Genomic DNA, 26,433 nt, shown 5'->3' with positions numbered 1-26,433 from the left:
GTTGAACTGAAAAATGAAAAAGTAACTTCAGACCCATCAAAATGTGTCCTTCAAATTAATCTATATTCGTCTTTCTAGGCATTTGAACTTCTATTTGTTTGTTTGTTTGAATTATAGTTGAGCTCTCAAATAATTTAAGCTGACCCCAAGCTTCATTTTTGGTGAATTTGTGGGGATGCATGAGGTTTGTGGACATTACTTCTCTCTTTTTCTAGACCTTTCCTCTCTTTTACTTTCTGACCTTATTTTTACTGGGATTCCCAGCAAGCTGCTCATCACTGTCCTAGCTTCTGTTCTTGTGCCCTTCCCATGTCAGTGGGAAGAAAAGCATGAAACTAACTGGAATCATTGTAGTTCCAGTCAGTTTAACATTGCTGCTACTGCCACAAGCAACAGATTTTATATTGCAGGAGAAGAAAACACAGTCATGCGATGGTGATGAGCTTAGAGGCTTCTCCCACTTAGGTGATTAAACAGAAAACGTAGGAGGCTTTATGGAGTCCTCAAACTTAGAACCCTGCACCCAGTTTCAATTGAATATGAAACATGTTCCTTAAAATCACCACACAAAAAGTACTTTGTAGGTTTTTGAGCAATGGTGTCTGTTTTCTTTTTACCTCTCATTCTTTAACAGGTTTTAATGTCATATTTCGTATTATGCACGCATGCCTGCGTTCTCTCCCAAACACAGATGTACATGCACATACACACACACACATATGTGCACACATCTTCCAGGGAAAATGTCATGTGCATCAACGTATATTAATACCTCATTTCAGATGTAAAAAAGAAAACCAGTAGAGCATTCCCATGAAAAACAGAAGTGTTGCCTACAGCAAGTCTCTCAATGCCACAGACAGCGCACAGGGGTTGTCATGGCATGTCAGCCTTCATCCACTGCCCAGTCTGTATCAGGACACTGAGGCAAAGCAGCAGCGTATGATTTTAGTTAGCTTGTCCTTGGTCTTTGTTTGACAGATGGATGAACAGTTTCTGTGAAGCTGTAATCTGTTTACTTGTGGACCTTTTTGACTCCATGAATTTATTATTAATGTGCCAAATTATGTTCTTTGTACCAAGGGTCAGATCATCATTTATAGTTTCCATGTAGACTGAAATAAATCCTGCTATTGAGACAGACCACTCACTCCTTGATGCTGCAAGCACAGTGCTTGGCACTTCCTTTGATCCAGTGGATTTTAATTTATTTTTACTCTTTGTAAAACTTCAGTTTGCTTTGATAATTAATACCCAAAAAATGTCAGGCATGAAGTTCACTAAAAGTTGCACTGAAGAAAGTAGGCTGATTAAGAAGGGGAGAGAAATATGTGTCAATATATTAAATACAAGTAACATTTTAGTTTGAAAGTCTGCAGATTTGGGCAACTTTGGCTTTTTGAGAGGGGAAGATGTTTCTTTGGGTTCAGGGTTTCTTCAGGCACTCTCTTATCCTCATCCCCTTCTTTCAGCATGTTCGAATCTAGGTGAGCTGCTGTGGTTAAAAAAGAATCGTAAGCTGAAACGGGAGATAACTAAGCACTCCTGCCTGGTGTTGATGGGATTACCAGGTACTGTGAATCTCTCAGGCAAAGAGGCCTGAGGTGACACTTCAGACTTGTTATTACACCAGGGATATTGGTTCCGTTTAAAATAAGAAAGTAGGGTCATCTTAGTGTGGTTCAGTTCAAAGCTTTGAAAATGTCTCTGACTGGAAGGATTTGAAGTATGCAGTTTTGATCTTTCTGCAGCATGAGCATGTCAATGGCTGAAAGAAGCAGCAGCTGAGCTGGTGTGTTCACTCTGTGCCCTGCCCCCTCTTTAAATGAGGATTTCTTTTAAAACAACAAATCATAAGAAGGAGTGACTGAAAACTATTTTGTAAGCATTTCTCTCGTTTGGAAGATGCTGTATAACAGAGGTTCTTCCTTGCCTTTGATTTTTCTTTTTAAAAGGATTTTAAAACCATGTAGTCCTTGTCCTAAGATACGCTTATTACAGAGTTCAGTGATGTTCCATGAAGTCGTAATCTAGCTTGAACTGTTTCCCCTGGCTATACTACGAGACAATTTGACTTTGCATGAAGTTTTGAAAACCATATGTAGGGATAACGTTTCAACTTCATGCTCTCTCTGCACTGCGAATGACAAAATACACTTTGAAGTGCTTTTTTAATACTCTGTACCATTCCCTTTTGCATGCGAATGAATATTAATAAAAATAGACCTGCACTCACTTTTGGTTTCAATAGGATGTTCTGTCATCTCTTTAATTTTTCTGTTTCTTGAATCTCCTATTTTAAAAAGTTTTCTTTGTTTGTAGTGCCAGGCCCTATACCTGCCAAGTCGGTGAAAGGAACTCCTTTTGAAGATAAAATCTTCCTCAACTGGAAGGAACCTGTGGATCCAAATGGCATCATTACTCAGTATGAGGTAATCATTAAACAGTTAACAAGTATAGGATGGGGCTAGGAAAGTGCGGCAAGAGGGGTGGCTGACAGTGTGCATTTATGCTCTGTAAGCAGCTATTCAGTTATATGCTGCTTTCATTTATGGAGTACTGGATTTTGTGTAGTGATTAGATATTCAAAAACCATAATTATGGTGAATGTATTGTTGGCTGGTCAGCCCTGTCAAGTGGCTTTGGCATGTGAGTATAACAATATTACAATACACACGGGAGGTGCTAGTTTTAAAAATCTTGTATCATTAATATACACCATTCAAAAGCCATGACAGCCATGATCTGTGAAATCTTCATTAGAAGAGAAGGTTACATGAAAAGTAAGATAGTTATTAAATTTAGAGCAATGTTTTTAACCTTTGATGGTTCTTTAGATATCACCCCTCAAGGAAACCTCCATACATATATTCTATTTAAAGTGTATTTAATATATGAGCCTTTTGGGGACCTACACAGGAGATCGGCAGGAAACATGAGCTGATTTGAGGAACAAACACCATCCTCTCCAGCATTCCTTTTTTAAAGGAACAGAAAATATAATTTTGTATACTAGTGAATTACAGGAAAAAGACAAGCCAACTAACCAAACAAAACAACTCACTATGAGGTCAGTGAGGCACTGGAACAGCTTACCCAGGGAAGCTGTGGCTGCCCCCTCCCTGGAGGTGTTCAAGACCAGGTTGGACGGGGCTTTGAGCAATCTGATGTAATGGAAGATGTCCCTGCCCTGTGACAGGAGGGTTGGAACTAGATGATCTTTAAGATCACTTCCAACCCAAACCATTCTATTAAATCTGTTTGCTAACAGATTGCTAACAAAGTTCTTTAAGTACTGTGGGTTAACCCTGGCGGGCAGCTCAGCCCCACTCAGCTGCTTGCTTATTGCCCTGCAGTGAGATAGCGGGAGAATTAGAAGGGCAATTCTAATTCTGTTTTAATCACAAAAAAAATCCAAAACACAGCACCATATGAGCTGCTGTGAAGAAAATTAACTCCATCCCAGTCAAAATCAGTACATTAATATATTGCCGCTGCTTTAGACAGCATTTAAATATGATTATTAGAAGAGGAGAGCGAAATGTATTACAGGGAATAAAAAATAAAAGAGGTTGAGGGGGGGATGGGGGGGGGGGCATCCTAACTTAAATGTAACAGTGAAATTTTCCATATATGAGCTAAAATCACAAAGAAACAGAGATGCAGGACACCTGCATAGCCTTTCTAGTGAAGCAGACTACACTAATACACATCAAGTCATCATGGTGTCCCCAAGATAGCTGGGTAGCTAGATGAGCATGTGTCTTTTGTTTCCTTTCCCACCAAGCTAACATAATCCCCTTGCGCCAAAAACTCTAACAATTGTTAGAAAAATAATTGTTTTCACAGGTCAGCTATAGCAGTATACGGTCGTTTGATCCTGCAGTTCCAGTTGCAGGACCTCCACAAACTGTGTCGAAGATGTGGAACAGCACACACCATGTCTTCTCACACTTGCATCCTGGTACTACTTACCAGTTCTTTATACGTGCAAGCACTGTCAAAGGGTTTGGACCAGCAACCACAATCAATGTAACAACCAACATCTCAGGTAAAAACAAAAAACAACAGAAAAAAAAAAGTGGGTTGCTTTTAAAAAATGTTTTTGTAAGACTTGAAAAATTATGAAATGGGAAAGAAAATCCCAAAACAATCCTATCATGTTGTGAAACTGTATTACCAAAAATGTTTTTGAGTGCATTTGCCAAACAGTAGCATAAGTTCAGGGATAAATCCTTGCATGAGGTGGAAGTTGCACACCTGTAGTTGTTAACTGTTTGATTTTGTGTAATCTTGTACTTTCATCTGAAGATTTTGAAGTGCTGTATAAACCTTAACTAATTAAGCCTTACAGCACTCCATAGGTCACTAAGTACTGTATTTGTTTTGCAGATTAGAGAAGTCAGATGCAGAAAATTAACTGATTTGCTCAAGGTGACACCACTTAGCAGCACACAGCTATAACAGAACTGGGACAGTTGGGAGGAAGGGAGAATTTCTTTCGCCAGATTAATAGAAGTCTGCTTCCTCGTGCCTTTATTCACTTACTGCAGTGCACCAAGATTGACACTATTCATCTCAGTAACACACTGCAAACTCTAGAAGAATGTAACGTGCAATGGAATGCTTCAATATTTTTATTTTCTTAAATTTTGGTATTATTCTCAAAAACTAAGATAGTGGCTTATGCAGTTGATAGCAGAAGTAAGTCAATGCTGTGCCTGAAGAGACTGTTGATTTTATGACATGGCAACTTCAGAGCTTTGGCAGAGATCAAAGTGAGTCATTTAGAAATATAAGCAGCACGAAGCAGGCTATTTTCCTTATCTGCCATAATGAAACTTAGTGTCCTGTAAAAGGAAGTTAATAATGTATTGGAATGCACCTACCATTTCTGTGGGAAACTATTCACGTAGTCTCCTTACCCAGTTCCCAAAAACATGTACATAAATCAAAATGTGAGAAAATTCAAGGTGGAGCTCCTTGAATTATGTAGCAAGTGAAATGCTGTAGTTGTAGTTAACTGGAACAATCTGTTGAATTCCATCCCAGCACATAAGCACTAGCACTCCTCATGCCCCAGCCCCTTCAAAAAAATCCAACCAAGCCACCAAAAAAAACCCTAAATGACACATTCTGTTCTGTTTATATAGCTATTATGTTGTTTTGAAGTCTAATATTTTACTCAGGTTGTTTTAAGATCTTTCTGTTTCTTCACAACAAACTCCAGTTTATAAATTTTCAGGGATAATAGTGGTGTAGTACTTGCATACTTGTCTTCTAACCTCTTTGTAGGAGGAATAAAGAAGGTGTAACTATGTAATGTCTTGCTAGCATGTCTGTCACCCAGATATTTTAGTATTTTGAGAAATAAGCACCTCAACACATTTGGATTATCTAGGACTACAGTGTGTTCAGGCTTCTTCAGATATGCCCTTTTTTTCCACCCAGAAATTCTGGGAATTTTGTCCAAAATCCAGTCTACCACACTTTCTAGACACAGTATGGGTCTGTTAGTTGGCAAAACATGGTTAATAGTAGGAAAGCTTAAACACAGGGCTGTGACACCCTTTATATCTGAATTTCAGCGTGGGTTTTTTTCATCTTGCTTTACGCTGAACTGTTGTCTAATTTTGCTCTGCACAGCTTTTTATGAAGTAACGTATATGTTTCAGAAAATGCTAGCTTTATTTCTAATGAGGAGGGAAATTACTCTTTTTAACCAAGCTTACAAGTGGTTGCCATGATCCTAGTGAACATGGTGTAAACAGTAATTTAGAAATTAACATTCAATGAACGTTTTTTCTATAAAATAATATTTCTTGACATAAGAGAATTTTTTGTGTTTATCTATGATCTGGGACTAATGAAACAAGGTTTTTAATCTTTCAGAGCTTCTCTATTGATATATTATTGTGAAATTATTATGACTTAAATGATCAACATCCTACTAGCAAACATCTTTTTTGTCAAAGTTAATTTTTAAGTATACAGGGATCATTAACAATTTTATAAAGATAAAGCCACATATTTTAAAAAATGCAGATAGTTTTCAAGCTTGTTAAAGATTAGTAATTAATAGAAATCTCTTATTTCCTGAATCACAGAAAATCCTGTTTCTTTCCTTGCATTAGAGCTGAAGTAAGCAACTGTATTACCAGGGAGGACTCTACAAGGTTTGTGGCAGCAGATTAAAATTGGGTGGTTGAAGTAATCACCAACACTAGCCATACAACCCACGACAAATATTGCTGCTACGAAGGGCTGACAGCCAGTCCATTACTGAATCAGTTCCTGAACTGCTTCTAGTTTTGACTTTCTTTTCTTGATACTCTGGTCTGAAAACTGCAGTGTTCAGAAAGTGATTACTGAGCAGCTTGGCCATCCATTGTCAGAAATGGAGGAGAAATGGGCATGGGAATAGACTCACCCAGCCAGTTCTAGGCCACAGATGCATGTCTATCCGAGTCCAATTTTCCTGCACTCTGGTTGGTATTGGCATGGTCTTCCATGACCTTTAAGAGGAAATGTGAAAGCTTCTTAAATTGTTGAAGGAGGAAAAAGAGGTAGTAGAGTTGGGGTCTTCAAGATGGTGGGTATAGTTGTTTGTAAGGTAGAAAGAATGAAGCCACCATGGGGTTTTGTAGTCTTAGGGTTTCTTGGCAGTCACCTCCTCTCTTTCTGTCCTTCTTGAATAAACCTGTTTAGCTTGATATGTATCATGATTTGAGGGGGAGCAGTTAGGGATCGGATTATCAATTGTTGGTGAAGTCCCATTCATGCTCTAGTAAAAGATTGTACCTGACTGGAAAATCGTTAAAAAAAACTCATGTAGCTGGTGAAGGATTGTGGCTTTGTACTATATTATGAACAGGCACAATCTCATGAAAATTCAGAATGTTTTCAATGATTTGTTTCTTGTTCGTTTCCTTCCCACTCAACATTAATCAGCTCCCACTTTACCGGACTATGAAGGAGTCGATGCATCTCTCAATGAAACTGCTACTACAATAACTGTACTCTTGAGACCAGCACAGGCCAAAGGTGCACCTATCAGGTAAAAAAAAAAAAAAATAATAATCAAGAAAATGTGAAGATTTTTTTTTAGTTGATTGTACACTGTATTGCAGCTCATAGAGCTATTCATTTCCAAGTGAACGTTTCATTTGACATTACTATTGTTTTTCTTAGCTAGACTGAGCTTGCCAATAGATCTGTAATTAAAAAGAAAATATTCTTTGATTTTGGTTGTTCAGGTGGTCAGGGGTTTTTTGAACGTAGTCATGACTTGAATCATCCAACTGTCTGTCCTGTTTGATTTAGGGTCCCCAGGACCACCTCCTATCCATTATCGTTTCATTTTTCTTTCTCACAGTGTCTCTGAAATACGAAGTTGAAAGGTGTTTGTCAGAAAGTGAATCTGAAGATAACAATTCCTCACCAGTACTTCAAATCAGCTATTCTATAGCATATATGTATGACTAGAAAATTAGAAGCTCAGAGAAAATGGGAGAATAATAGTGATGAATACAAACTATTTGACCTTTTTCCTCTCAGAGTGCTTCTTACTAGAAATCATGTAGCAAACTATTAAATTTTCCCATAATCATATTAAAATGTTTCATTTATGTTAACTTTGAGGGGTCGTTCCCCTTCTACTCTCTATGGAGAGATAATTTAATTCTGTTTGCAAAGATTAGTCCACATCCTGCTCTTTACTTCTACTTGTTAGTGCAAAAATTTTGTGATATTATTTGATTCCATTTGTGTTTTTCTCATGTGGCTGCATCAGCAATATTCAGGGACAGGATTGACTAATTGGGGGTTAATTAGCTACTGAGCATCAGAAGCTTTTCATGCTCTTACCCTTGTGACATTTTAGAGAAATACAGGCTAATGCATTTCATTCTGTGTTACATTAAGTCGGTTACCATGGCTCAGCTGATGTCAGGTAATGTGCCTGAGCCCTAAAAGTAGAGGAAAAACAGGTGTTTCTGAAGTCTGTTTTCATTAGGAGGAACATACGTTTTACATGGATGTTGTGGGGATGAGTCACAGACCTATAAGCATTTTTATATGCTTGTATAGTCAACCTGATGATTTATATGATCAGGTTATTTATTAATATTCTGTCATAGAAAATAATCCATATTCATCCCCTTTATAGGAGATATTGATGTGCTGTATCCATAAATAAAATTGTAATCCCATACATCATTAGTTTCTGAAAGATTGCCCTGGAGCAAACCTAGGATTTTTTGGGGTGTGAAGAATGCTAAAATGTACAGGACTACATTAAGTACAGGACTTGGGTTCCTAAAATAGGGTTTTTGTTGAATTGATTCAGTAGAAACCAGGCCTGTAATCTGAAAATGTCCCCAAGTTACGCAGGTGCTTAAACTCGCTATTTGCCTTTGTAGGTGCTTTTAAAGGACTTCCAGGTGTCCTGCTGCTGGCCATATCCAAAGCTGTCCCTGTTTGACAAATGTGATATCTATCTCTCTCTAATCCATGCCAAATCTTTACAGTCCCATGCCCGGTCCCCTGAGGGGACTGATGCATAGGTTCCCCCACAGCACCCCTGCCAGACACCACTGGGATCTTCTGACAGTGGTGCTTATCTTCTCTACAGCAAAGGTCAGTAGCACATGGGTGTAGACGGCAGCAGGCTCCCACTTTCAGTCCACTACTCACACTGAGACGAGTCAGTCCCATGTCCCAGATTTCTCTCCTGGGAGTTTTCTTTCATGAACTGGTAGTGTGATGGGATGTAGCTAGAGGATTACTTGTACCTATCTCAGGAAGCTCTGGTTTCTCTGAACTGTACTGGCAGGCGAGTAACTCACTGCAGACTATACCTCCACCACACCACATCACATTTATTCTCTCAATTTTCCTTACAGCATCCTCAGTTTCATGGCATGAGCTGGTCACTTGTAGCCTGTGAAGCTGGCAAAAAGGATCTATATACTAAATGTTAATAGATAGTTTGATAGAGTATTAATAACTCATGTTGAATATGTTCTCAAAAAATCATATGTCTGCCTGTCTCCCATATTCCCTCACCACTTTAATTAATTTCTAAAACCTAAGAGATTACATGAAATTTGTAACATCAGGAGGCCAAGAAAGTAAGTCCATCACTATAACCAGAGCGCTGGGCTTTATTCTTAAAGAAAGACAGGTGTTTTATTCCTTGCTTGGAATGAGGAATGTTCTCCAGGGGAATGCAGAAGACATGGTCCTGTTCCCTTTCCTGAAGTTATGCGTGTTGCAGTCAGGTATTTTTTAGCAGCTTTTTAATAGGGGAGGTAAATGTAGCACTGAATTCTGAATTGATTCAGTGCATTTTGCTGAACTTTATGATGCGTTTAACTGAAGCTTAACTCCATCCACACTGCAACTGTGTTTCCACTACAAGCTGGATTGCTGCCGTAATGAGTGTTACTAGATAGGTGGGAAAAATTGCATTGCCGTGCCTGCAGCTGTGATTGAGTAAAAGGGACTCAAATGCTGTTCTTTAGCCTGACACTGAAGAATACAGTTGGCTTTTTGGAAAGGTTTGTTTGCACCCAGTCCTCTAATCCCTGGAGCTGTAGATGGTCAAAAGATCATTTTGTTTAATAGCAGTAGGTCTGTGTTAAAAAAAAAAGAGGGGGGGGGAATAAAAAAAAAAGCTGAGTCTGATACTCTTTCGCTCTTTTGCTTTCACAAACAGAATTATAACATGATCAGATTTTGTTGTACCTCAGTCTCTCCATCAGCACAGCCCCCCAGGAAACAGATGTTCCTTAACTCTAGTGAAATCTATGTGCAGCTGTCAATCATTTCTTTAAGATGCTACATGTCATAGTCATCACAGTTTATAAACATGACTCTAATCATATCTTCCCTGTCAAATGTTATCGTGTAATCTCTAGCATTCTTTATGGCCTCCTGAAATCTTAAACCAAATTACAAACTAGAAATGTGAAGGGAGACAGGGCTGGATGGCTCAGACTCACTGTGAAGCGTGTACCGTTTCACCATCAATCTCGTGGATGAGGTCCCAGTCAGTAGCATCAGTGGTGCTTCAGTGATTCATTTGAAGGTGTGATTTGTCACTGTAGTTTTTCTGAAGGATCCTAACTGAGCACCCTCAAACCAATCTTTTGTTTTCAACCTACTGCAGATGAGTATTATGAAGCACATGTATCAAAATCAGCATAGACAACTTTTTAATTATTAAATTTCTTTTACTTGATTGGTAAAGTGTTTTCCTTATACCTCCATATGCAAAATCAGGTTGTTTTCATTTTGCAACAAGACTAATAAAGCAGACCATGGCAGGGAGTAGCTCACACTTAGTTGTCAGTCGGACTTCCAAGAGCTCAGTTTGTAACTTGGCCTGTCTGTTAGTCAGTCTGGCGCCCATCAAAGGAGAGGACACTCTCTCCACTAGATGCATCAAGGAGGTCTCTAGCTCATATTAAAGCCCTGTCAGAATAGGGCTGAAGTATGAACAACATGTTCACCACTGCAATACCTGTTTGAGAGTCCGAGTTTTTAGAGAGAGGTGAAAAGCACTGTCTGTTGCCAGGGGCCTCCTTTTAGGCTGTTTGCAATTGTCTTGGTCAATAGGGAGGTTCTGTACAGGTTTTCTTAAGTAAAAGAAAAAAATTTTTGACATCAAAAAGAACTCCTCATGCAAAATCTCAGCAGAGGAGCTCTTCACCTGTTACATCTTCAACACTTTATCCACTTATCTGATTCAGACAACTGTTGGGCCTCTGTGATCCCAGCAACTAATGTGGAATCTTCTGAAATTTGTATTACTCTTCAGAATAGCTCAGAATTTATTTTAGTCATCAAGGAGAAGGAATATTGTCACCTAGGTCTTCCACCCCTCCTTCTTTCTTTCTTGCTTTTATTCCTCGTTTGCTGTCTGGGAAGACTGGAAAAAAAATAGCTGTTGTACAAATTTCCTCAGCTCTAGTCACAAGCAAGTCTCAATAATTGAATTCCCACCATTACACAAAAAAAATGCGTAGAGAACATAAGGTAGTTGAAGGATTAGTAATATTTTAAAATCTCATGATAAGCAGAGTACGTAGCCTTTAAACTTTCACTTATAGCCTGATATCAAATCACCTTTGCAGCCAGTGAACACCCTGCTTTCCAAGTTGCAAATTTAACTTTGGCTTCTGTCTTCACATCTTACAGCAAAGTGTCCTTTCCAAACACTGTTATGTGTGCGCCGAGTGACAGTGCTGCTTTGCAGCCACTGTAGCGTTAGTAAATGGACTTAAACAGATGGTATCACAAAGGGATCAGAGGTAAATTACTGTATTCCTGCGTGTCTTGTTAGACTATAATGTTGCATGAAAAATACTGCCAGATCCCCTGTCTAAAGAGGATAGGCACATCTTTTATTTAAAAAATACTTTGTGAAAATTAAAAAAAAGCCTCATTGGAGACTTTAAGGACTTTCTGTCATTGGGTATTCTTTCTTTAACTCAAAGTAATTGGATAGACTGTCTACAGTGTGTATATTTGTTTCTTATTTTCCACATTTTATAATTTTTCAGATGTAGGGGCCCAAAAAGCATTATTTTTGGAAGAATATTTTATGTAAATTATTAGAAAATTTTTCAGAACCTTCACATTTTATTGTGATCTCATGCTTAAAATTTTAACGTACTGTTTATATCACATTCAAAAATTCCTGTGTGTTTTTAAAGAATGCTATTTAAAGAGACTTTCCTAACACTTCACTCTCATGCCCTTCGTCTTTGATTTTTGGTTCATTTTGGTCTCTGAGGAGACTTGACCCTTAAAAAGGAGATGTCCCTTAAAAAAAAAAAAAAAGATAATTTATTTGCCCCTTATTCTATAAAATGGGGAGGGAAAGTGGGGGTTAATTTGGTAACTGTAGTGGATCTCAGCTTCTGCAGTGTGTGACAAACCAGGCTGTTCCAGGGGATGGTTGCCTCCGTCAGATGCAGACGTTGCACTGTCCTTCCGCTCGCCCTGCCGGCTTCCTCCTCCTAGGTTGGCAGGGTGTCACAGATGACAAGTTTCCTGCTCTCCTGGCATTTCAGAGAGCAGAATTTGTGTTGGTCCCAATCCTTTGGCAGCTCATGAGAGAAGGCTGCAGAAGGGAGGGAGCAGACACATGGTGTCTGGTGTTCCCAGTACTCTTCAGTTGGTTGGCTGCCCAGTCAGGAGCAGTGGTTTTATCCCTGCCTAGGTCCAGGGCCAGGCCAGGAAGGGAATAAACACGGGTAGTAATTTCTGCCCTTGGTACATCATAAACAGAAATTATTTTAAATATTTTACATCCTGTCAAGTTTGTAAAATATCGATGCTTTGAGTGTTTTTTGCTAGTACATTAATTTTGAAGCATAAAGAAAGATTCCGGGTGCATGGGGGTCTTGTGGAAGTGGCTTGTTGGTGCAGGCCACATTAACTGGACATGGTTAATACATAGAGTTTACCACAGAAGGTGATTTATAGGCAAGCTCAGTTCACAGTTTAGGAGAAACAGAGATCCCTGGAACTAACTCATCGGTTTTTTGTTTACTTTTTTCTTTTTACCTGGAGTTCAAAAATGAGGTGACTTTCTATATTCCTCTTGGACACTTTGAAAGGGAAGAGGCTTTCCTCCTTGATTTTTTAGGTGGTAGGAAAAGGGGATGCTAACTTTTTCTTTCAGCTCAAGAAAGGCATGAAACTAATTTCTTATGTTTTCTGCTCTCCTCTCTTCTGTTCCCGAGTATCGTACTTCATCTCTGCCACAACAGTTATTGGGTTTTCTGGGCAGTAGTAGCAGAGAAAATTGACAAAATAATTTAATGCAACCCCATAAGTTCTGAAAGTAGGAGGATTGTCTTTGCCTTTGCCTTTCAGAGTCCCTGCAGCAATGCAGTGATGCTTCGAGAACTCTGTTCAATTTAACTTTTTCTGTTTAGAAAGCTTTAAAACAAAACCAAGACAGATAATTCTGCCAGTTTAATTGAATAGCTTCAGGTCTCGTCTACATGACTGAGCATATTTTCTTACTAATCTCATAAGGTCCTCAAATATGTCTGCATATAAATGAGAAATTGTGTGCATGTGTACATGTGTGTGTATGTGCGTATGTGTACGTATCGTTCTTAAAAGTCTAAAAACTTTTCTTATTCTCTTATAAAATGAAGAATTGCCTCCTGCTCTCAGTGTGTAAGTTCTGTACTTCTGCAGAGCAGGGGAAGCTGATAATGAGTTGGTAACATCCTGTAGTTAGGTAGTTTCCCTAAAGGCAAAAAAGAATTATAATTACCTGTTCTATTTTAAGCAGGTGATTTTGAAAAGTGACCAAGCCATGGACTGTTTCAAGAGAGGCATTGGGAGGTTGGGATGGCGTTTTAATAGGCCGAATGCCATCTGCTTCAGCAATTTGTAACGTTTTATCATTGACAACTGTAGAGGAATGAGGCAGTCTATTTTGGTGGAATGGACAGATTTCTGTCCATCTGTGCTTGTATTACAGCATGTCACTTATACTTTAGATCTGCATAGCTCTGAGCCAAGATAGAAGCCACAGCAAGGTCAAGAGGTGGAGAAGCCTGTCAGCATGTTCCGTCTCTAATGATATGACAACTGCAAATTGGTGCTTCAAGCACAGCCTGGAGGCAGTCATTATGTTGGGCCTTGAAGCTCAGCTTTCTCTAATATTGTTTCAAAGGAAAACGCTAACTTCAGATGCTTCTGATTAACCAAAAGTTTAGTCTCTTGTAGTTTAAAGTCAGATTCATTCCTGTGTTTCTTCAAAAGAAAAAAGCCTGGGAGGGGGGGAAGGAAATATAATTGTTAGAAGGTTGTCCATAGTTTTGTATTGTTGTTTTTCATGAAAAAAATGGATGCTACTTCTTTCCAATGGCTGAATTAGATAGCTTTGCTATATTTCAAGCTTTTTTTTCCTCTCTGCTTCAGTGCACCTGCTGTCTTTTCCTCTCTTCTTTCTTTTGTTTTCTTTTTAAGTTTACACGAAGCAATTGGGTTAATATTTTTATGAGACTAGACAGTTGACCCCGGCAGGTGTCTTTAAAGATATGCTGTTCTTCCTCTGTTTCGCTAGTGCCTACCAAATCGTTGTTGAGGAGCTGCACCCACACCGAACAAAGCGAGAAACGGGTGCCATGGAGTGCTACCAAATCCCCGTCACATATCAGACTGCTCTTAGTGGGGGGTCACCATATTACTTTGCTGCTGAGCTGCCCCCAGGAAACCTGCCAGAGCCAGCACCCTTTACCGTGGGTGACAACAGAACTTACCAGGGTTTCTGGAACCCACCACTGGCTCCTCGGAAAGGCTACAACATCTATTTCCAGGCCATGAGCAGTGTTGAGAAGGTAAGTGCCAACCACACCTTTCTCCTGCAAGGAGTCAAAAGACATGCCCGTGGTGACAATTGGGACTGCTAGAGTTGGATGTAGTTTGCTGTTGGCAGTGGCACTGCTGTAATCTCTTCCATGTTGTGACAGTATGGCAGCATGCCAGTCACATTTCACGCCACCTTTGTGTCATAGTAACTACTACTAGATGAAAGTTTAATACATCTTGTAGTAATCACCTGAGTGAAGTCATTCAGTGCTGGGACTCTACCTCCTTGGTAGATAACATCCACAGCCCTTTTCCGAGTTCTCATTAGTTGCGCACTTCAGAAGATTAAATTACTGCAGGATAAACAGAATGTGGGCTGCTCAGTGGGCTAATAAAACTTTACAAACTTTTTGAGACTCTTGCACTGAACATCAAATAAAAAACAAAAATTTGCTTGAGTAAAAATAACCTCAAGCCCATGGTGTGTTTTCAAGAGCCTTTCTGAAAAGGTGTGCTTGAGGCTTGCTCCACTGCTGTGCAGTAGTAAGAGTATGGTTGTCACTCACCTTCATTATCTCCTTGGTGTTTCATTTTCATCTGTGTTGCTGAGTGCTGTTGCTGGCTCTCTATACATATGGGAGGGGAAAAAGTGCCAGGGAGGGAGGTTCTAGGTGGGAAGTACAACTGTGGCTCTGCAAGCCCTATGCTGTCACTCTTAAATGATTTTTCCTCTCATAAATGAAAAATGGGGAAGGGGAAGATGATCAGTTAGGAGGGAAAATGTGCTAGGCACAAAAGCTTCAGATATTTAAAAATTTAAATTTTTTATTTAGAGTTTAGAAAACTGAAGGAAATTGCTGTAATATGTCTCTAAGAGTCTTCATAGGAAGTGTCCAGGCAGGTCAGAAAGGAACTGCCTGACAAGACAGGTAGATCAATAGCCACCGAGGCTCACCAGAGCCATCCGAAAGGAGTAGAAGCCATGTTTATCCTCACATTTGGGTCTCTGCCATGACTAAACAAATCCTAGCTAACAGGTGGCCTTGCATTGGAGCCCCTTGAAGAAAAACTCACCTTCTACCTATGGTTATGAAAATTGCATATGCATCAAGGCAGAATGGGGACAAAGCAGGAGCTAATGAAACCATACTGGAACGGCTTGAGAACCAGCTTCCAGAACTACTGGAACTGATGGAAGCTGTTCCATCTTTGCAGTTCTTATCTATAGACCTGTATGAAGCAAACAAAACAAAATAAAGCTAACAGCTAGTCACTCATTTATATTTCCCTCACCTGCTACATATATTCCCTTTGCTTTTCTTGGATTCCAGCTGACTAAATTGTAAGGAAATTTGTTTCATTCCCCGAGAAATAAATGGGAGGGAAAAGTAAAACAAAAATATTAAACACAAACATAGATATTTATTTTGGCTTTTACATTTTGACAGATAAGTAGAAGATGAAGGAAGAACGTGTTATTTTTTACTGTAACTTGATTTCAGTATGTGAGGGAGTTTAAAATGGTTTTCTCTGGAATGATTTAAAACTTCAGATAGATTTCTGTTCCTAGGGTAATTTGGGGCAAGATTCCGGGAGGATTGCACTGCATTCTGCCAGGTCAGAGATCTAGTTGTTGTAAAATGACCTCTGAGCTGCAAAATATTTAAACACATGTAAACCAGTGAGATCATCAAAACAGTCAAGGGGAAGTAAAGTATGCTCTGAAATACACTGTAGTGGTGGGATGAGGGTTATTCCATCATCCTCGCAGATATTCTGAGCAAAAGTGGACAAGTAAATCCAGTGACTGGGAGAACGTTAATTAGGTAAGATTATATTGATAAACTTTGGGGCTTTCATTGACATGGAAAAGTTGTCTTTATTGTAAGCCTCTATTAATGGATTTGCTCATTCTTTACAAGCTATGTTTACAAAACAGCATCAACATATTTTACCTGTTGCTCAGGAATCCTCAAGAGGAGAGAGATCCTAGGGATGTATTAAGGGATGGAGTGCTGGGAGGTGCAGGACCAGAGGGAGCTTATTTTAGAGAATGAAACTTATTATATTTTCTAATTCCATGCTCTTGTTGTTTAGAGTGATCTAATACAGCAGCAGCTGCGTCCTCTCACACAACCTTATGCTATTTCAGTATGTTTGCCTTTAAAATGACTGCACATTGTACAGGAATGTCAGAAAACCCATTTATGACTGACCATTGTCTGTTCAGATTGTCCAAGCTGTGCATAACCAAGTCATTTCTCTGTCCATTTTTTTTCAACGGCTGACCTAACTTCTGAAGTGGAGGATGGGGAGTGAGGGAAGTAAAATACATAAAAACTGTCTTTGCATGTGCAACTTCTTCTGGAGCACATCAGTGTTGAATTACTGTCTTTCCTGGGCACATTATGTAGGTTGTAGATTAACTGTGTCATATGTGAAGGGATATTTGGCTACTTCTATGCCAATTCCACACTCAGAAGCATGAGAGAGCATGTTGCTGACGTGCTTCAGGTGACTCTATTTAAGACCATCAGGATGCAGCAAGACAAGTTAGTTTGGAAACAGTGCTGAACAGATGTACCTTTTTTACTTCATGGTGCTGGTGGAGGTCAATGCTGACTCAGGATTTCTGTACCATGAAATAACCAGGAGCACCAGTCCTTCCTTTTTCTTTCACTGCACCCTGTCTCTGTATTCTTATGGCATAATTTCCATTTGATTTGAATAATCTCAAATGTGGCTACATCTGGGCTGTCCTGCACCTGTTCTCCCCATTGTTATCCTGAATAGTACAAACCAATGTCTAGGTTTCATCCAGTTTTTGTAAAGGCAAAAATTACTCAGTTTCCTCCCCTGCTCAGCGCAGAGCCCTCTGTCACCTTGTCAGGTTACCCCAGCTGATCAGCAGATCTAGGATTAATTTATGGAGCAGGGAGGGCAAGAAAAAGCAACCTGATCTGACTGTTTTCTTTACTTTTCTCCTCAACAGGAAACCAAAACTCAGTGTGTTCGAATAGCTACAAAAGGTAAGAGGTTCGTCCCTCCATGCAAAGTGGCTTTTTTAATGAAATGTGATGTTTCTGTTAAGTGTTTGAACCAAAGCCAGTACTCTCCCTGTATTTTGAACCACTTGATTGTCTTTGAATGTAATGGGCTACTGCTTTTTATTCTTTGGTATCAGGCCAAGAGACTACTGTTCTAGCAATACTCAGAATTTAGATAAAATAAGCGCTCCTTTTTTTCTTTCCCCGTCTGTGGTTTTCAAGATCTGCTTTTAGGCTGCTGGAGCATTGCAAGCGGCAGATAGATGGGCTGGGGACTAGAAACAGCACGTGGTTAAACTGTTATACTAACAATTATTTCCAAGCAGGGGTGGAAATAATTTAAATGAAGGACATGATAGTTAATTTTCCTAAGTAAGAGCTCCCAGTGTTAGCTAGACATAGGGGAGGGTTGATTTGAGGAAGGCTCGTGGCTTTGATAGCAAGTGAGGCCCAGGGCTAAGACTGACTGCATAGCTGTGAGAATAAATCATATTGACCCCACATACAGTGGGTTAATCGCATACCACTCAGTCAGAAATGCTGTTTCATCTTCAAATGAGGACTTAGTTGTTCTGCTTATTGTTAACTCTTGCTTTGACTGTATTTATAGTCATTAATTTTGGTTGCTTGACTGTGTCGACGTGAGAGTTGTTTGATAGTCTCTGGCAACATCAACAAGAAAGGAGCTTAGAAATGCTGACAGACTACTCTGCAGAGGCCCAGCACTACTTACGTTGTCTGTAATTGCATATTAATATTCAGCATAAAAACAACTTTAGATATGAGCAAGTGGGCATTTAAAATACTGCAGTGGCACATCAGCACCATTTTTTCAATTGCTTCTTTCAATTTAAAGCCTGTTCCAATTAAAAACTGATGCCCATAATGAGGTGGTAGCAACCAAACATTTTCCTGAGAAAACAGAAAATAAAATGTACTTCTCAAGATGTGTTAATATTTTTGTCAAGTGAGGTAAGCTAATAAAAACAGGAAATTGAAACCATGAGCTAAGTCTTCTGTGAAAAAGTACATCAGCATTATCTTTCTTATGTTTACCTGGCAAGATTAAATGTTTGAATTAAAATATATTTGCATAAACAAATATTTATGTACCACAAGCATGTATTGCTAGGCTTTGAGTCAAGGGATAGTCTTGAAAGGCTCAAAGGTAACCTAAAGTATTCAGGACTGAGGAAGGGGAAAGCAGCGGTCTCTCTCATCATAAATTTTACGGATAGTAATAACAAAATAAGGAAGAAATTCACCTGTCTTAGGAGGAAATTATTTTTCACTTAACCATATTCAGTCCATCAATCTCAAAGCAGTGTTCACAGGAGCAATAGTCCTGGTGGTGGTTGTTTGTATGCCTTCCTCTGACCTAACAGTCACGTTCACCCCAGTGGCGGTAATCTGAAGGAAAGGGGAAACAAGTAGCAGGTTTCTTACCATCATGCCATATATTTTGCCTTTGCCATTCTGGCTAAAGACAAGTTTTCCTGAAGTAACTGCATTGCCTAATATGTCAGTACTATACTCCTTGAACATGGAACTGGAAACCAAAATGTTTTCTCTGACTTTATTTTAATTGATAGATGTGAAATGTGGGGGGGATGCAACATTAGGATCAAATGCTTTCCCTTGCTCTGAAGGAGTGCATTTAATAGGGTGTCATCACATCATATGTGACTTCAAAGTCGTGTACATTCATACCTCTCAAAGAGTTACACTGGTATTCTAAATATTTTTTTAAAGCTGATTCTGAATTTTTTTCTCATTGTGGGTTTTTTTTTACAATGAAAACATTTGTTGTACTTGAAGAAAAGTATACTTAATATATTGGTTTATGTATATGTTCATCTGGTTATGCTGACTTTTTTCATAGTGTGTAAGTTTGCTTTAAATCATTGACCTCAGAAGCATCTGGTTACATTTGTAATATATTCATAGGGAAAAGAAGACTGTCTGACCTTACCTAATGCACCCCAGTAAAGTGCCCTTTTAAAATCTAGCAAATTGTCTAAACTATGTATTCAGTTAGAAAAGCAGTTCATAGTTCTGTGCTCTCTCCTGTGACTTGAAGGAGCCTACAGCTGGCAAAACCAATTAAAAATCATAAAGATCAGGGGTGGAAGGGTGCAGGAGGGAATGACATTAAAGGTACATGTAAAGGCAAGACAAAATTTCCCTGGTAGTGAAGTTCAGTATTACCAGCAAAGGTAGTTTCTCATTTTTGTCTCGTTCAAGGGGCTGGTGTTATCTACTGAGTATATTCACACCGATAAGATGTAAAGATGGAAAAAAAAAAAAAAATGGTAGTAAAGTCATGGTTTGATGCTGGAGAAATTCATGTCCCTGGAATTATAATCTTGATAATTTAACTTTCTTAAATGTGTTATTTTTCTGACTAATTTTTTGTTTGCTTGGGCAGTTCCCTATTAACATAATTTACATTTTAATGCATAAGGGATTTTGCACATATCATTCCCTTGGGTTGCCTTTTACCTTTGAGAATTGGTGGAGTTGTTTGTTTATTGGTGTCAAACTAATGAAAGTCAGCAAATTTAAATTGAAGTGCTCATACTTTTTCAGTCTGTATATTCCAGGTGCAAAATGTTCTCATGTGCTTCTGATAACAAAATGCGCTGAAGTGTGAACTCATCTAAAAGATGGTGCCAAATCATGACTAAAGTATGTTGCTGGTTTTGGTGTGTCTTGAAAAAATGTTCTGAGACTAAGCTGAGAGGCTTACTAGTGTCTGGTGTATTAAAATACACTGAGTTAATTTTTCATGGAAGAAAATACTGGAACAGCACCAGATTAAAAAGTCCTCTCCTGAGCAGTTCCTGTGTACTTGCAGGTGAAAGATGAATGCCAGAGTGATTCTTTGATGCCCCTGATTTAAAGTAATAATAGGTTTCCCCCTTTATCTGGACACCTATTTCCACAAAGCTTGTAAGAATTTAATGACTTTGTGACTTTTGCCCTTCTGCAGATCAGACTGAATTGGCCAAGGGAGTCACAAGTTATTAGATGTGGCAAGAGGGTATGAAAGTTGCACACATGTACACAATCTGTTCACACAAGCTTTGATTCTTGAGGAAACCAGGTTAAAAATAACTTCTTGTGACACAGGCGGTGGGTAGGACATACCTAAAGCACCATATCCATTACACGTATAGCCCAGAAAATTTATGAACTGTGAATCATTTTAATGCCTTGGACACTTTTAGCCAATGCTGCTTTTCTCTGTCAACCTGAATTCCCTTCCCATTCAGATCCTTTTAGTATCCATTAATAAGAATCATTTAAAAAAAAAAAAAAAAACAAACAAAAAAAACCCACACACACCAGAAAACCCAAAACAACAGTTGATCGTTCTCTGCCTCATTATTTTTCAAATCTAGGTAGTAGCATTACCCAGTCACTAATAGTCTGGTTTTCCACATATAGTAGCTGAAGAAGGAGGAAAAAAAATTTTGTTTTCTGAAGTGCAGAGAAGGGTACAGAGAGTGACATAATAGGTCAGATGTTCATTTGAAACGGAAAGATAGAATTATGCTAGGAAATGTGTGTTATTTGCCAAAAAAAGTGTTACGTATAATTTCCTACAGAAAGTTCTCAAACTTCCTAAAACTAGTTTGGTAAGGCAGAGTTCAGCCAGTCTGTAACATGCTCATATATCAATGAATACATGATAACTGGACCTGCCTAACCAAAGTACTGCTAGAGAAGTGAATAAAATATGTGTGATTCCCATAGCATGCACTTCAGAGTAACACACGATGTTGATGACTGATCAGTCACATCTTGGAGTGGAGTCTGACTGTGTAGAACTTTGAATGGGTTGCCACTTGCATACAATGTTGACATTTCATTTTACGGTCTAAAATGCTATCAGCTGCAAAGGGAATGAAACCAGATTAACATGGGCAGAGAAGAGTGATGCTTCAAATTATTTAACGTGTAAATAGACATTTAAGAGGACAGAAGGGACAGCAGAGCTGTTATTAAGCAGCGACTACATAAAGTTAACATTTCTGACAGTTTTTAGGCTGCCAAGTTTGAGGCTAACACTGATTCACGTGTATTCTTTTGTTTTGTTTAGGGGACTAGAGAAAAACACTCAAATTTGATTAGAAGAAATGTACTGTGTCAGTAAATAAAGAAGTGGAAGGCCTGGCAGCTCTATCCCAAAGTAGTTAGAAGGAATAAATGAAGTCCAAGGCTCCTCACTCTGCATTTAAAACATGAACTTCTTCACCTCCAAATTTATTTTCCCTTGTGGTTTTCATTTGTATTATTAGTTCAGTCAGTGTAGAACTTCTCTATCTCTATGCACGTTTGGTTCATACAGATGGATGAAAATGCCATTTGAGATGATGCGCATCTGGAAGTAATTGTGAAATAGCAGAAAATTACTTTTTAATCTGATTTGAGGAATAAAAAGGTCTGGGTGGTAACATTTCAACTGCAAGTGTGCATTTAGTCCACCATCATTATTTCTCTGAATTCATTCCCACAACAGCTGGGGATTGATCCAAAGGCCTTTGATGTCAATGGGAGTCCTTCCACTGACATTAATGTGCTTTGGATTAGGTCTTTAGAAGTCATAAATCTGTCTAGACCATAATTATTTCCTTGAAATTGTTCCTGATGATGTCTCTGCTCTTAGGGAAATTTGTGAAAGTCAAATCACCTCCTGTAGAAGGATGCTCAGATATGTCTGTTACTGATTAATGCACAAATAAGGGAAGATGTCAGATGCTAAATGTATATGAAACGAAGCTTCTCTCATTGTTGTTTTTATGGTTGGATCAGTGCTCCTACAATGACTTTTAGCTGTAGCATCATAATAGGCACTGGAGACCTAAGTGGCAATATAAATTTAGAGAAGAATGCAGATATTGCCTAAGTCACATCTTTCTTTTCACTCATATTCATAGGAAAAAGCTGTTAATATGTTTAAACTTCAGTGGTTTTTTGCATAATGTCTTTTATCTCACAAAGAGGAGATTTTAACTGACTTGCTGAGCTTTCCAAAGATGGAAACAAAATATTAGCATAGCGTATTTTCCTCTTTTGTATGTGAAACTGCAATAGCTCACCGAGCAACCACATCTGCCAGTTCTGGTAAGTGATACCTTCGGTTGCAAATAAAAAATTGAATGACCCTTTGATGGAATACTTGATGATGGTTATAAAAAAAAGCAGTTATATTAGCGACACCTCAAGATTTCCAGACACAAAACTTATAATGTGGGTACTTTCATATGTGTATGGAATCATGGAATTCAGTTACAAAAATTTTATGGGAGTAAAATGGAATTTAATGTAACAACAGCATTTATTAGGTGAAGCTACCTGATAGATATGCATGGAACAACAATTTTCAGAGAAGGTATTTCCCATTCTTTATTATAAGGCACCAAAGAGTAGTACTCCTTTCTGCTTGTTGCTTGACATCTTTAAGAAATAAGGGGTCCTTCTGAGGGTAACAGCTAAAAACTCTGAATTACCTGATGTTTTTTATGCGTATGACATTGCCTGAGCTGAACCATTTATTTTAACTGTATTTGAGAATTATCATTAGAAGTATTTTCTAGTCTCTGGCCTCTTTTCCAAGTCTTCAGAAATATGGGTTTATTACTATGTTTTGAAAGAGTAGTTGGCTGCTTTTGGTCAGAAGAGTTTCATGGATGAATAAATCTAGTAAATACAATTGATATATCTAATTGCTTTACTGGAAAACTTTAGTTTTAAATACCCTGCTTAGTGAGTAATTGTATTACATGCAAAAATTCTTTTACTAAATTTAGTTTGGTTTTGAAAGCTAACTTTTTTTAAATCTTTACATTTTAAATCAGTAAGAGGAAACACTAGTGATACATTTCAGTGTTTTCAAAAAATCAACCATTAGAATGAAGATATTTTGTGTCCTAAGATATAACAAATATAAGCTTTCCTGACTTTGAAATGTTTCTGTATTTCTTTTGGCCTAGATACTTAAAAAATTACTTTGTGCAGATGCTGTAAGCAGATTGAAATCTTAGGAACCTTAAAGGTTTCCTAAAGAATAAGAATTTTTAAAGTAAGAATTCAGGTAGAGGATTCTAGTTAATATTTAAATGTTAGAGAATGAATGTTGATACATTATCTGCGATAAGTGAAGGATCAGAATCTTAGCATATATGATCTTTTAGGAGGTGCCTGCTTTCTTAGGTCTCTTCAGCTATTATGAATATTATTTCATTAATCAGATTGTGGACATTGAATGTTTTGCATGCATTGTTAAAGAATATGGAGACATAAAGGTAGAAATCTACTGATGTTACAAAACCCATTAGATTTTTAACTGCAATATAAAACCATTGATTCCCCTTATAATAGATATGCAATTAAAAAGACCATTTAAAATTACTATTTGCTAATAGTGCAGGGGGGTTTTATTTAATTTTAGCCCCCCCTTTTTTTCTGTTCTTTCATCATTTCTTACTTGCCTTTTTTTTATGTCTTCACCTTCTTCGTGTCATTGTAAAATTACAGATGTTTAGAGAAGGTAAACATCATATAGAGAAGGAAAACTCTTATCATAACCTGATAGGACAGGGCTCATTAGCCCCTTTTCACACAGAAAGCCTGTGCCCACTTTGATTTTATATCGTGATTAACTGTACCACTGGATCAAACGGCCCCTTACAGTGCCTGGAGTTGAAGAGTGTGTGAGGTGGAACACGCAGAAATTGCTGCCTCTTAACAGTCTGTCACAGCCTTCTCACATGCATGTTTGTCCCAGGAGCAATAGGATTTTGGCTTATCTGTGCGGCAGCAGAGCTTTAGAGTCCTCATTAAGGGACAGTGCTGTTTCACCTTTTCAAAGACAGGAGGAGAAAAGGGTCTCTAGGAATTAGTAATTGTGTTTATATCCAGTCAGTAGCCTTCAGTCTGATGCTTTCTCCACATTAGGGGACATGTTAATGTCGACAGTCCAGAGTAGGTTTTGGCATGCACATCATTGAGATGTAAGTTTAATTCTGCACCCAGTAAAGCAACCAATTGCTGAAGCTAGAAATGTCCCTACATACCTTACCGCCAGGTTAGGTTATTGCCAGTATAGAAACTACAGTTCAAACTGATGAGGTCAAAATCAGTTGGGATTGAAACTGGTTCCATTAAATGGTGCATTAGATTGGGAGATTTTAATACACACACATTTACTGGATTTGGAAGTTTGTAGTAAAGTCCCAGATTGTTTGGAAGTGGTAATGAAAACCTGAATGTCACTCCAGTAGTGATGGTGTGCTCTGAGCTCTGGATGGTCATCACTGTACCATAGTTCTGAAGTGCTGCCATTACCGAATGGACACATTCAATGCTGAAATAGTAGCAGCTTCCTTCCTATGCTACAACTTATCACTGGTCAAGTAAAAAAATCATTTATGTGGCAGTTTGATGATGTAGTCATTAATAAGGAGGAGTTGATGTTGGTAGATCACACATAAGCCAACACAGATAGAAAATCAAATTATTAGAGAGTATGTATGGCTGGTGGTTATAGAGCTGGTGGAAAAAGTGCCTGTCAGCAGCTTATTGCTATCCCTGTTACAACCAACCAGTCTCACTCAGATTCACCACAAGACACTGATTTAACATAGTAAAAATAATTTAAAACGTGTCCTAGGTTAGAACAATTGCATGGGCAGTTCTGGAAGCAGGGTAGAAATGACAGTACATGCTGGAGGAGTAGTGGTGAAAGGCAAGGGGGAGGTAGTTTTCACTATCTTCAGGTGCAGACAAAGGGTCTTGAAGTCATGTTTAAAACTGCTAGAAGAATTTGAACCTCAAGGTTAAAGCTGCTTCAGTCCAACTACAAAAAACAGACATAAAATGTTATAACAATATGTGCTATCTTAGCACAGAGGTGGTAATCTTTGCAATTATCCATCCTTGTAATTAACAGCTACCTAATACAGAGATATTTTGCATAGAAGACAAAATATTTTTGAGCCATAAAACTGCTCACTGGGCACCTGGACAGAAAGGACAAGCAGGACTTTATCTCAGGAAAGAATGATGCCCAGAGAATGCAGAACAACTTCAGGAACATCTAAAACTGAAATGCCCTTACTGATTTTTATGAAAACTGTTTATGGCCCTAAAATCAGCATCACTGTGTTTCTCTGTATCTAATGAACACTTTTAACTAAATGAAAAGAAGTTCCACCTCGTTGTCATGAACATTACAAGGGTTTATTAAACTATTTGCTTGTCATCTCTGACAGAGTGCTAAGTGAAGTTCTACAGCTAGTCATCTAGAAACAAGGAGCTGCACTGCCAAGCGTAGTAGCACTTTGTAAACACTGTCAAATGTGTTGCAGAGCAAGTCAGTATGGTTGATTGGCAATGCTGCCAAATTACTCAAATACAGAGACTGATGCTTTGTCAGCTGTGTAAGGGGACGATGGCTCTGAAGTTCAGGAGCACAAACGGCTTTCTGCTCTGATGGGAAGTTGTGTTCTAACCACAGTATTTCTGGAAAGATCCTGACCAGAAACATACTCAGGTGGACCTCGGAGGAGGGAAAATCTTTCTGAAAATTGTGTGTTTATCACACGTCTGTCTGTCAGAGCAGGAAGCAGTTACAGGCATTGTTAAAGTGATTTTTTTTTAGACAGGTAAATTCAAAGCATAGAGAACAGAATTACCACCCTGTGTGTGGTTTTCAGTGCTGTTGACTTGGGAAGTGTGTGGAGGCTTTTGTGCAAATTCAGCAGTCTGGAAAGGACTGTGAATATTCTCTGTGCTTCACAGTGATGTGGTGATGAAGGTTCTTGATCAGGATAGACTTCCAGAACCCTTTACTATCAAAGAGGTCACAAAACAGGTTGCATCTTTTGCCACTTCTGATTAACATTCGCTTTGTTGTGTCAACAGGAAAGGTAGCCACATTCAATACCATATAGATGCCAGAATATTTAACCTGAACGTTAAATCAGAGGTCCCATATCTGCTGACTTGTGTTACTTGCTCTTTGCTGATGACGGAG

The 26,433-nt window shown here is 38.6% G+C and overlaps 1 protein-coding gene across 5 annotated transcripts in view; it reads left to right on the top strand.

Moving 5' to 3' along the window:
• The window catches only part of PTPRK (protein tyrosine phosphatase receptor type K), a 413,815-nt gene that overhangs the window by 325,648 nt on the left and 61,734 nt on the right, over positions 1-26,433 (top strand). For all 5 annotated transcript variants that reach the window (XM_074896287.1, XM_074896286.1, XM_074896285.1 and 2 more), the window contains exons 9-13: positions 2,323-2,432; positions 3,850-4,051; positions 6,952-7,057; positions 14,099-14,372; positions 17,336-17,372. In XM_074896287.1, coding sequence (XP_074752388.1) covers positions 2,323-2,432; positions 3,850-4,051; positions 6,952-7,057; positions 14,099-14,372; positions 17,336-17,372 — 729 coding nt within the window. The remainder of the gene's footprint in view (positions 1-2,322; positions 2,433-3,849; positions 4,052-6,951; positions 7,058-14,098; positions 14,373-17,335; positions 17,373-26,433) is intronic.

Source organism: Athene noctua, chromosome 1 (assembly GCF_965140245.1).
Source record: "Athene noctua chromosome 1, bAthNoc1.hap1.1, whole genome shotgun sequence".
In the NCBI taxonomy this organism is placed as follows: domain Eukaryota; kingdom Metazoa; phylum Chordata; class Aves; order Strigiformes; family Strigidae; genus Athene; species Athene noctua.
The sequence above is the reverse complement of the archived record's forward strand: the minus strand, read 5'-3'. Positions and strand labels throughout refer to the sequence as shown.